A 12,983-nucleotide genomic window follows, 5' to 3' on the forward strand; every position below is an offset into this window, starting at 1 on the left:
ACCACGCTGAGAAAAATCGAATTGATCGACAAGGCTCTCTTCATATACTCGCTCCTATTGTGTCTGGGCAGGATTGCAAAACACTTTCAAATTTAAACTCTAATTCACGACTTTTTTTCAACGTTGACCTGTACTTGCTAAGTAAATCCGCAGAGTTCCTACACTTAATGTCATTAGTGCCATCGTGTACAACAATATCAACTTTTGTGCCCTTAAAAGATGATATCTGCTCTACAACGTCATCAACTGGAAGACATACCCTTGTCTTATTCTACCTATCCTATATAAACAGTAAAGGAAACTTTTACAAATATTAACATCAAATGTTTTACATAATTGTTTACAATTCATATTCAATAAACTTGATTTATTTCATCAGAATATCCCATTTGAAATTTTAAATTTTAAAATAGAGGTATCTTGGAAATATAATTCCAAAAAAAGGGTATGTCTGGCAATCCTATATACTTTATTCACCAAAAAAATATCTAGGGGGTATGTGGTGTATACCCTCCACTACAGTCCTGACCACAATGGCAGCCATCCTACAATATAATCACAATTATAGGTTATGTTGTGCCAATATTTAAGCGTTTTTTAAAGTTTTTTTAAAAAAATGGTATAAAAATGGTAGTTTTACTAAAACGATGGGACAGCCGGTGCATAGAAAAAAAATGGGACGAATGGTCAACCTAATAAAACACCATTATGCCTAGCATTTGTGGATTATGAAAACGCATTTGACTCCATACAGCATAAGGCAATGTTTCAGGCACTGGAAAGACAAGGCATAGATACTCCATACATTATGATTTTGAAGAAAATATATGAGAATGCTACTTTGTTTATTAGACTAGAAAAAGGCAGTAGCAAATTTAAAAGTGAGAAAGGAGTTTGGCAAGGAGACACAATATCTCCGAAGTTGTTTACCGCTGCCCTTGAGGAAGCTTTCGGAAGATTAGACTGGTTGCAGAAAGGAGTCAATGTGAATGTAGAGTATTTAAACCCTTTACGATTTGCAGATGACATTGCGATCATAAGCCATGATCCCAAAGAATTAGATGAAAATCAATCAGTTATGCAGAGTTACTAAGGATCTTGGACTAAAGATGGATATGGCTAAAACAAAAGTATGCCACAGAAAGGGATATAATCATTGAAAAGGCAGATTCATATGCTTATCTGGGACAAGTCATTAGCCGCACGGACTGGGTGGTGTCCAGTAATAAACATGGTGGTGCAAAGAGTGTATCTCTAAAAAAAAAAAAAAAAAAAAAAATCCCAAACACAAATACAATGACTGGCATTACGGTTCCATCTGCTTGTTCTTGTGGTTGCAAAAATTAGAGCTGTGGATGCTATACTAGTAGTAGTAGTATTATTAGTAATGGAAAATGATGCAAGAAAGCAAGCTTATATGGCAGCAGCCAAAAAAAAAAAAAAAATTCACTGATTCGTACTCTCCAAGACGTTGTCTAGTTCTCCCTTGAATTTATTCAACCCATCCACTTCCACAACAACAGCAGATGCAAGCTGTTGCATCTGCTGTTGTTCTAACAAACACCCACTGGCAGAAGGAAAACTTCCACTTATCTGTCCTGCAACCATTCTTCCTCAACTTGAATTTATACCCTCCTCATGTGTGTGTTATGTAGTCTCAGCAGGTGGAAGAGTACCACTAATATTCAGCTTACTCAATCCATTCAAGGCTTTAAAGACCTCAACCATATCTCTCCGTAGGTGTCTAGTCTTGTGATGCAGCAATTTGCAGAAATGAAGCCTTTCTATAACAGCACCCTTTTATTTCTTTCACCAACCTTGTTGCCCTTCTCTGCACCCATTCCAACAGATCTACATCCTCCCGAAAGTGAGGTCTCCAGACCTGTATACAGTATTCGAGATGTGGCCCACCAATGGCCTTATGCAAAGGGATAACACATCCTTATCCCTGCTAGCAAAGTATTTGTATATATCACTGACAAAACCCTATGAGGTGTCTTGGCAGAATGTCTGCACTGCTCATAGAATTTCATGTCTGATTGCACAATTATCCCCAATTCTTTTTCATTCCCCACTACCGTAAGTGTTGGTACCACGCAACTGATAAGTTACATTGGGGTTACTGCTACCCTATGCAATACCTTGCACAGGCCTGGTGCTAGGTTGCACAAGTGAGGCACTTGCCACAGGTGCTGCCTAAAATAGGCATTGCTAGATATGATATTGCATATATATGCGTGTTAAGATACGATATGAATTAGGTGCCATTACAAAGTTTTGCCTCGGGCACCACAAATGCTAGTGCCAGTCCTGACCTTGTATTTGTGAATGTTAAACTTCAACTGCCATTTTTTAGTCTATCAACCAAATTTTCCTAGATCTAGCCGCAGTAGCTCACCCTAATGTTAACCATCCTGACAACCTTTGTATCATCTGCAAACTTAGAAATTAGCCTGATATACCTTCATCAATATCACTGATAAATATTGAAAACAACAATAGACTCAGCACTGAACTGTGAGAAACTCCACTAATAACATTATTCCATGAAGAGCAATGCTCACTGATAAATACGCTGTCTTCTTCCACTTAACCATCCCTTTATGCATAGCAGTAACTTGCCTTTAATGCCACATTGCTCCAGTTTGTACAGCAGTCTTTTATGTACAACAGTACCAAAAGCATTCTTGAAATCTAAGTATACGAAGTCAAAATTATTTTTTGCATCCCTTGGTCACTGCATCATAATAGCTCATCAGATTCATTAGAAAAGACTGCCCCTTGATTAAATCCATTTGTGACTGCATGCCTGTCCAAATATTCCTGCATTACTTCTCTAACCAGTCATTCCATTACTTTTCCTGGAAGAGATGTCAATAACTGTCAGGAACAGACGTTAATAAAGGTCTATAAAAAATTGTGTCACCTTTTGATCCTCCTTGATGAATTGGAGATATATTCAAACTTTTTCAGTTCCTATGGACTGAAAAAGTTTGAATCCAAAGATGTTCTCATAATTATGGATAAAGTTTGTTTACCTCCTTTGCTGCCTCCCTTAATATAACTGGATAGATTTCATCTGCCTCAGGTGCCTTATGTCCATCCTCAACAATTTCTCCTCCACTTTCCTTTCAGTTATCACAAAGTCATTTAGCTCCTCATTAGAGTTTGATTAATTTCTGTCATTCCTTTCCTTAAAGAATTCCTCATTTGTGAATGTAGATGCTATTAACCTATTCCATTTGTCCGCAACTTGAGCAGGGTCTTCAACAGTTAACCCATAAACATTAAGTGGCCAAATGTGATTTAACCCGTTCCTTCTACTGCTAATATAAACATATTTCTTTGCTGCTTTTCTTTGCATTCCTCTCCAGAAATTTCTCATAATCTGTCGTAGTTTGCCTACCAACCTCTGTGAGTTGTTTTCAGCAGTGTTCCATAATCTTTTTCTCCTCGCACACACCTTATGGATTTTATGTGCCATGTTGTGTTATGGATATAAGTTATCCATAACACAACATGGCACATAAAAATATTAATCCCCCAAAAAAGCATAGTTTATGGCAATGTTAATATAAATATGCTAAAGTCACAATAGAATCAGAATCAATTATTATTGTTCCAACAGAAATTATCTCATGTATATATTAAAATTTTATGAACCCTAAATCACTGTAGAAAAGCAAAGCAAAGCAAAGCCAAAAAAAACAGTTCTATTAGTATTAAACCAAATAACTATGCATACCTTTAATGTGATACTTGTGCCTGCTTTGCTGAAAACAGGCGGCTAATGAGTGCCAGAATTGTTCACAATGCAAGCCTAATTTCTTTATCAATGTATCCGATTCTTTCCCTCTTTGATGTGGCGCCTCCGTAGCCAGGTGGGATGGAGCAGCAGTGCGTAGCACACGCTTCTTGATCAGACTGGGATTTGAGCCCATCACCACCAAATACGGAGGATGCGGAAAGGTCAGGGAATGACCACCGCATATCCCAGAGCAATATGGCCTTAGTTGCTAATGCTCCTAAAAACCAAATAACAAACAAACAAAACAAACTCTTTGATGTTTTAATTTCAGTCAAGGTTGAAAAGCCCAATTCATGCAAATATGTAGTCGAAAATGGTAATAACACATTAATTGCCATCTTGGAGTTAGCTGGGTATTCTTTCCTTATTGACAACCAAAATGTGTCTAACTGCACTTCACGATATTTTAATTGCAATGTTCTGTCCACCTTCAGATCTGTTAGTTCTGCTTGTACATTGATCGGAAGAGATTTTGCATTTGCAACGAATGGATCATGAACCCAGTCAAAATCTTCAACGCTCTCTCCAAAATATTCTTTGAACTTCTGCTGCAAGTTATCTAAATGTTCTTTAATAAAGTCCATCACCACTTTATTACCAGCAGCAAGCAGCCAAACAATTGAGAACATCTCAAATGACCCATTTGCAATGCATGGTATGCACAAATCCAGCTTATTCTGAAAGCCTTGAATCTTATCCATACTTGTAAACAGATTTTCGTTCTTGACTTGCATTTTTTGGTTCAGCTCATTCAAGTGAACGAAAATATCGGAAAGATGTGCCAACATAGTTACCTATTCATCATCTGCAAATAACTGCATACTCATGTCCCTCAACTGTTAAAAATGTCTTCTGTACCTCCTCCTTAAGTTCAAAAAGGCGCATTAACACTTTATCACATGACAACAACAGTACTTCTATACGTATCAGGAGTATAGGGTTTTCAGATACCGTTTCCTGACACAAAACAGAAAAAAGCTGCGAATTGAGGGGTTACGATTTGATGAAGTTAACAACTTTTACTACTTCGTCCAGCACAACTTTCAGAGTAGATGGCAAAGACTTGGCAACAATGGTCACATCATATGTCAGAATTCACTTCACGTGATATAAAGCCTTTATCCTGACTTGTCATGGAAGTGGCTCTGTCTGTGCAAATACTTCACAATCCTTCCAATTTAATTCATTTTGGAGGATATATTCATTAGTAATATATACTTTTTCACTGGTGGCAAAAAAAGAATTATGTTGCAATTACATCTCCATTGATGAACCGAACACTGGCAAGAAGTTCAGTGTGACCACTAACATCTGTGGACTTGCTGATCTGAAGTGAGAACTTCTGACTGCTGTTGTTTTCTCCTTCATAATGTCTTCAATGTCACTGGACATATCACTGACTCGGTGACTGATTGTGTTAGCTGAGAGTGGAATTTTTGACATTTCATTAACAGCTTCTGGGCCCAGGACTATTTTCACCATCTCTTTACAAGCTGGCATTAACAAAGTTTCGGCTATTCCTTAAATTCCTTAATCTGGCCCTGGCCTTTATGATAAGTTTGGTTACTTTACAGCTAGCTTCCTGCAGGAAGTGAATGGAACAAAAGGGTTGCTCTTACGAAGAAAGGCTTAAGTTTTGCAAATTACAGTGTTTGGAGACTAGGCACCGGCGAGGTGATCTGATAGAGGTGTATAAAGCCTTGAATGGTTTGAGCATGCTCAATGCTGATGGGATTCTTCCTCTTGCTCAGAATAATCACCTGAGAGGGCTGTTGTTTGTTTGTTATTTGGTTTTTAGGAGCATCAGCAACTAAGACCATATTACTCCGGGATATGCGGTGGTCATTCCCTGACCTTTCCGCATCCTCCATATTTGGTGGTGACAGGCTCGAACCCTGGTCTAATCAAGAAGCATGTGCTACGCACTGCTGCTCCTTCCCACCTGGCTATGGAGGCACCACCTGAGAGGGCATAAATTCAAATTGAGGAAAGACAGATATAGGATAGATGTGCGGAAATTTGCCTTTAGCCAGCAGGTAGTTGATTGGTGAAACAGACTTCCATCCCTTGTTGTGGAAGTTGATAGCCTAAATAAATTTAAGGCTCAGCTGGACAGGTATTTTGAACGAACAGAGGGGTGAAGTGGAAGTTTTTTTTTTTTTTTTTTTTGGCTGATGCTGCATAAGCTTGCTTTCTTGCATCATATGCCTCTACTAGTGGTAATGCTTTTTCTGAAACACGTATCGACGAAGTCATGAACATTGCCTGTTTTTTGTATTTTTGCAACAACCATCAAAAATAATTGATATCTTTGTATGCCAGAAAAGAATGTTTTGTTGAGAAATGCCATTTCAGTTTATGGGAACCATAGCAGCATTGCTGAGTTTTTCTCTGTACACGAGACCCTCTGGGATTGGGCATGTTTTATCACCACACCAGAAAAAACCAAAAGACAAATAATTATTACTATACTGTCAGAACACTAATTTTTGTTTCTTTTTTTTGGGCTTGTCACTTTCAGTACTTGCACTCGTGGATGGAATACTCCTTACGAGGAACTTGTCCATTGTTAAAAAAGAAAATAGTAAAATCAACAGTGTTATGACTTGCGATCACAGTTTTCTGACAATTTCAGAGCACAGTTGTGAGGAAACAGAAAGCAATAGATGTGGGACTAATACTCTTCGAACAGAGGAAGGGACTCATCTATTGCTTTAAAATATAGTCTTATAACAAAGGGTGTGTGCATCGGCACAAGGACAAAGTAATAAAGTCGAAGTAGCATGGACAAACCAGGACAAATATCAAAACATGCCAATAAAATAATAAAAGATGGGAAATGTTTTGCTAATCCTTACACTTTTAAGGAACAGCTAGTTAGTTAGTTAGTTATTTGATTTTTAGGAGCGTTAGCAACTAAGACCATATTGCTCCAGGATATGCGGTGGTCATTCCATGACCTTTCCGCATCCTCCGTATTTGGTGGTGACGGGCTCGAACCCCGGTCTAATCAAGAAGCATGTGCTACGCACGTTAAGGAACAGCACGTATGTATCTAACTTTAACAAGTGGTATCTTATTTCAGTCAGTGCAGTGACAAAACGAGAAATATTGGAAGGGTGAACACACAAATAACTTTAGAAAGCAAGTATTGGATACGCACCCAAAAAATAATTTACTATCCCACACATACAACATTGTGTTTCAGTAAAAATGGCATATGGGAAATATAACAATGAGTAGCATTACAAACATATATAAAAACTATACTTGGGAGTAAATAATGTAGAGTTAATTTCTTACAATAGGTAAATGTTCTCAGTTGCTAATTTCTAATCATAATACATATAGTATTATTTATAGGTATACAGTTTTAGGAAACTTTGTGGCACACAGGTTGTGGAACACTGGTTTACAGACTAATTTATATCTATCATTGGCTTCTGTATCACCTGATAATTTATATGCATCCTATGTGCTTTTCTTCCCTGCAACATGTCTCAATAGTTCATGTGACATCCATTTAGGTCAAGCCTTAAACGATATTTCTTTGTTGATATGAAAACCAACCTAGTAGCTTCTTCGACTGCTTCCCTGAATACTTCCCATTTAGAATTTGCTGTTGGTAACATCATCAGTTGGTCCCACTGCACACATTTTAAAAACGGTCAAAGAGTGACTGTTTCTCCTTTATAAGTGTGACTACCTCTGTAGTCACACTTACAAAAGCCTTTCCTTTTACCCTTGACAGTAGTTATTTCTTTAATTAAATTCCAAGTTAGTACATTGTAATCGTTGCCACCCAGTGGGTCTTTTACTTGCAGATTCTTAATACAAGAAGAATCACTGCTGATAATCTGATCAAGAGTATTGCTTCCTCGTTTTGCCTTTATAACATACTGCTGTAGAAAAGAGTCATGCAAGAAATCCACAAAGTCTTGCTACTGTGAGTGACCAACCCATAAATTCCGGTCAACATCTGGAAAGTTAAAATTCCCATTTTGAGACATTCTGATTTGCTGGTTTGGTGTATGCATCAGAGCCATTAGGCCTAATAACACGCACTCCTGCTCTCAATTTTGTTTTCCCAGTACTTATATCACACCAAACTGACTCAAAACTGCACCCATCATTCAAATCCACTGAATGCACTGCCTTAGATTTAATATTCTTCTTAACTAAGATCATAACTCCTCCACCTCTCCTGTCTATCCTTCTTGTATACATTGTACTCCCCATATTCAAATTCAGCATCACTGAGTGACACCAGGCCTCTGCAATTCCTACGTCTGTATTTGATGACTTAATGAGTATTTCAAATTCATCAAATTTATTTTCAATGCTCCTAGCGTTAGTGTACATGCAAGTATTCTTAGTTACCCTAATACAGTCCATGTATGCATTTGTTCCATGAGGACCCACAACAGGGCCTGAAACTTGCTTTCTAGGCTGATGCATGTACCAATAGTTAGCAATGCAGAATGTATAATTTAGGTTCCCCTTGTTGGGAGTGCCCCTTTAATGCATTGTTATTTTTAGCCATATGGTGCAAGGAAGCCTGAGGCTTATACTGCAGAGTGAGTGAGAGTGTTTGAGTGCGTGCGTGTGTGTGTGTGTGTGTGTGTGTGTGTGTGTGTGTGTGTGTGTGTGTGTGTGTGTGTGTGCATGTGTGTGTGTGTGTGTGTGAGTGTGTGTGAGTGTGAGTGTGAGTGTGTGTCAAAAGTAGAAGGGAATCACCAAAAAGAGAAGAATGATAATATCCAGCTCAGGACTCTGGGTGTGCCAAGCCCATGCTCACCAGATGTGAGCCCCTGGGGTGAATTTTTTGTGCATGTCTCAGCTTTCTATGCACTTTCTGTTTACTTTAATGACAATACATTCTAAAATTTTATTATGTTATTTAAGGTAGTGGTAAAAACATCACTGCAGTAATCACATGAAATTAAAATTAACAACGTTAACTACAGCAAAATGAATTTAAAAACTGTTTCAATTCCTTGTTACTGACTATAAAACAAATCTCTCACAAACACATCAGCAGAGAGAAAGAATTTCCATAATTATGAATGTTAAAAGTATTTATACATATATAAACATTTTTAAATTCTTTCTGAATTATTGAATACACTGAATGTCATAAATTTCCAGCAGAGAGATGGGAAAATGGAATGAGCTACACACACACACACACACACGATCCATCATAATAACAGGTTGGTTGGTTGATTGATTTTTGATTTTATTGGTGCAAAAACGACTACAGTTATACTGCGCCAAGAAAAGATTAAAATATCATTTTTAAGATTTAAAAAGATTAAAATAAAGATAAATTCTGGTAACCTTCAAAAGGTTACCTCGTCAAATTGTTATTTATATTTATATATAAGGCAGTATAAGTTTAACAGTAAATTATCTAATTTATATATGTCAATATATATATTAATAGCTTGTAAAAACTTAAAAACTGCTGACAAGGCTCAGTCGGATGAGTAAAAGCAATAAAATATATATTGCGAACGTGGGTAAAATTAACGCAATCTATTAAAATATGCTTTAATGATAAAACGGTGTCACAAGACACACACATAGGAGGGGCATCTGCCCTCAGCAGAAACGAATGTCAGATGACTGTGTCCTATGCGGAGTCAAGCAAGAACAACTTCCTCGCTCCGATTCCTGCGCAGACTGGACTGCCATGTTTCTATTACAGGCTTTATCTGGTATAATTTATTTGTTCTTTCTCTATGCCATAGTTCATGCCATTGGGAATATATCTTGTTGCGTATTATTTGCCTTTAGTCTGTATAGGGGACTGACAGGCAACGATTTTAGTGGGAGCTGCCAATTTGGCTGCAGTGTCAGCCAAATCATTTCCCTTTATCCCAATGTGGCTAGGAATCCAGCAGAAGCGGATATCAAACTTGTATTCATGAAGAGAATGTATCTTCTGCTGAACCCGACAAAGAACTGGATGAGAATTGTGTCTCAGAGATAATAAAGCCTGTAATACGCTCAAAGAGTCAGAATATATTATTGACCTTTGGAATTGACAAGTTTGAATGTGATCCAAGGCTAGCTCTATAGCATACAGCTCTGCAGTGTATATGCTGGATTCAGGAGGAATCTGCTGAGATATTATAGTGTCCGGAAAGACAACAGCAGATCCTACAAACGATTCAGACTTCGAGCCGTCTGTGTAAACAGGCAGGAAGTCGGAGTGCTCAGCTCGGTGTGCAGAATAGAGCTGCTGGTAGACAGATGATGGAGTCTCAGACTTTACCCATTTCTTAAGGGAAAAGTTGCACAATGGGGTATGAGCATGCCAGGGTGGAAGAGTTTCTTTTGGTGTTTGTACAACCTTGTCTACCATGATGTTAAACTCTCTGAGTAGCTCTTGGACGCGAATACCAAAAGGTCGGTTGGCAGTCTGACGGATATTGTACAAGTTTTCCCAACGTGGCTCAAAAACGGATGTCCAAGTAGGATGATCTGGCAGGGATTTCAACTTTAAAGCATAGTTTAAAGACAACTGCTTACGTCGAAGGGATAACGGTGGTTCATTTGCTTCGACGTATAAGCTCTGGACAGGAGATGTTCAAAATGCTCCATTAGCGATACAGATAGCCTGATAGTGGACAAGGTCCAGCCATCGAAGGACACTGTCTCTAGCTAAGGAGTATACCTGGGCCCTGTAGTCTAATTTGGATCGTACAAGTGCATGATAAATACGTAGTATGGTGCACCTGTCTGCTCCCCAACACATAGAGGAGAGAGAGAGAGAGAGCAAAGAATATTTAGTCCCCTCATGCACTTTGTACAACGTTGACGAATATGTTCTAGAAAGGTAAATTTTTTATCAAACACAAGTCCCAAGAATTTTGTGTCTGACACTACTGGAATAGCATTTTGTCCAAGCCTTAATTCAGGTTCAGGATGAAGATTACACTTACAACAAAAGTTATGCAAATGGTCTTCTCCAGCGAGAATCTGAAGCCATTAGCAAGTGTGCAGGAATTAAGGAAATTGATGGCTTGTTGCAGTTGTTTTTCAATAACCCTCATGTTGCATGACTGACAAAATATGCTAACGTCATCAACATAGAGGGCACTGTTTACAGTTGGAGGAAGTTGTTCTGTGATGGAATTTATTTTGATGGCGAAAAGCGTGACACTTAAAACTGATCCTTGTGGTACTCCTTCCTCTTGGCTAAAGGAATGAGAGAGTGAGGATCCCACACGAACTTGGAAAGATCGATTGGCTAAAATTGTGTCTGCAATTCTGCCCAGACACGATAGGAGGGATTATATGTTAAGAGCCTTGTGGATTAACTCAAGACTTGAAGGAATCTGCAAGGCTTTAGGGGGTAAATTTCTATCAGCATGGCCCACACTTGTAGGTAGAAGGAATTTGTTTTGTAGAGACGGGATACACTTAAACAAAGGTGGTGCAAAAGTTTTTGCCAGTATTATTGAGGATACCTTAAAGGTTCAGGGAAACTGCTAGTTAGGGGGGATGTGGGTAATACTGACACACGTTTATCTGATAATATTGGTCAATGTAACTCTTGCACACCTTAAGAGTTCTTATCTGTTACCCCAACTGGACGTATTATCTAGATGTTCTGGGGGTAAAGACGTTTCACGTGAGCGGGTAGCTAATATCAGGGAAGAGAGCCTAAAAAACTTCAAGGGTTGTGTTAGGGTTTTAAATATACAAGAACAGTAAATCTTAATTGTTTATACAGTAACGTTAGAAGTGTCGTCAATAAAATAAGCGAATTCGAACTGCTGGTTAAAACAAGTAACGCGGACATAATAGGGCTTACAGAGACGTGGTCCCACCCGGAAATTGGGGATGATGAGTTCCAGTACGGCTTGTATAATGTATTTAGGAAGGATAGAGTAGATAGAAGGGGTGGTGGGGTAATGCTTCTTATCAGAAGCAGCCTGAGTGCGACGATAGCTTTCCCGGATTCAGACGTTTCACATGCTAGTATAGAGTCTGTATGGTGTGAGATAGTTGGAAACAAAGGTATAATGCAAGTAGGAGTAATCTACAGACCAGGTGATTGTGAAGATTATGACAAAAGCCTCTACATGCAAATGGAATGGGCAAGTAAGCGTCAATGTCTTATTATGGGTGATTTCAATTTGCCTCTAATTGATTGGAGTAAATGGGAAGGAAACTTGACATGGGGAACAAAATTTTTAAATCAACTAGTTTTTTTTTTTTGTATCAGCATGTCAGGGAAAGTACTAGAGAAAAGAATATCCTAGACCTCATCATCACACATGAATCAGATGACACAACAGGGCTGACAGTAGAGGAACCAGTAACAGGAAGTGATCAAGGAGTTCTACGGTGGATGACGACGAGAGAGGTAGCAGAAGTAAAAGTCAAAGGAATGGGTTTTAATTTCAGAAAAGGAAATTACGATGCCTTAAGGTACTACATGGCCTCTATTAACTGGGTAGATATCGCACAGAGAATGAATACAATTGAACTGTGGTACGCTTTTAAAACATTAATCACTGATGCCTTGAATGCGTATATACCATTAAAAAAAATACTCCATGAGAAGGGTTCCAAGTTGGATGAATAGTGAAGTTGCCACATTACTTGAGCAGAAAAAGGTGGCATGGAAAGGTTACAGAGCAATAAAAAGTACTGAAGCCTATAACAGCTACAAGGTGATGTGTAATAGAGCCACAGAAAAGGTTCGACAGGCAAAGGCAGTTTATGAGAAATCACTAGCAAACAGAGCAAAGAGGGGGGGGATAAAGAATTCTTCACATATATAAATGCCAAGAAGAGCAGGACAAACCAGATCAGACCTTTACGTAAGGGAAAGGGGATAGTAATAAATACACCAGCTGCCATTGCAGATGAACTCAACAGTTATTTTGCATCGATATTTACAAATGAAAAGCTTTTTGTGGCAATGGGAAATTGTGGGAGCGAAGTTAAAAAATATGTAATTAATGATATTGAAATTTCGCAAGATTATTTAATGAAAAAACTTTCGAGCCTACAGACCAGTAAGGCTCCTGGAGTTGATGGAATATACCCTATAATTTTAAGAGAGGCGGCAAGCGAGTGCATTGAACCATTGAGGATAATTATGTTAGCATAACTAGACTCTGGGGAGATTCCCTTGGATTGGAAAAGTGCAAAT

The 12,983-nt window shown here is 38.4% G+C and overlaps 1 protein-coding gene across 1 annotated transcript; it reads right to left on the bottom strand.

The window, feature by feature from the left end:
- Positions 1 to 275: 275 nt before the first annotated feature.
- Positions 276 to 4,596, bottom strand: LOC150091725 (protein ZBED8L-like). The gene is made up of 2 exons (XM_090369475.1): positions 4,059 to 4,596; positions 276 to 280 (listed from the first exon to the last, which is right to left on the bottom strand). The coding sequence occupies exons 1-2, from the start codon at positions 4,594 to 4,596 to the stop codon at positions 276 to 278; spliced, it is 543 nt and encodes a 180-aa protein (XP_090225601.1).
- Positions 4,597 to 12,983: the final 8,387 nt, after the last annotated feature.

The sequence above is a fragment of the Mastigoproctus giganteus genome, chromosome 1 (assembly GCF_048544385.1).
Source record: "Mastigoproctus giganteus isolate SK-2022 chromosome 1, ASM4854438v1, whole genome shotgun sequence".
Taxonomy (NCBI): Eukaryota; Metazoa; Arthropoda; class Arachnida; order Uropygi; family Thelyphonidae; genus Mastigoproctus; species Mastigoproctus giganteus.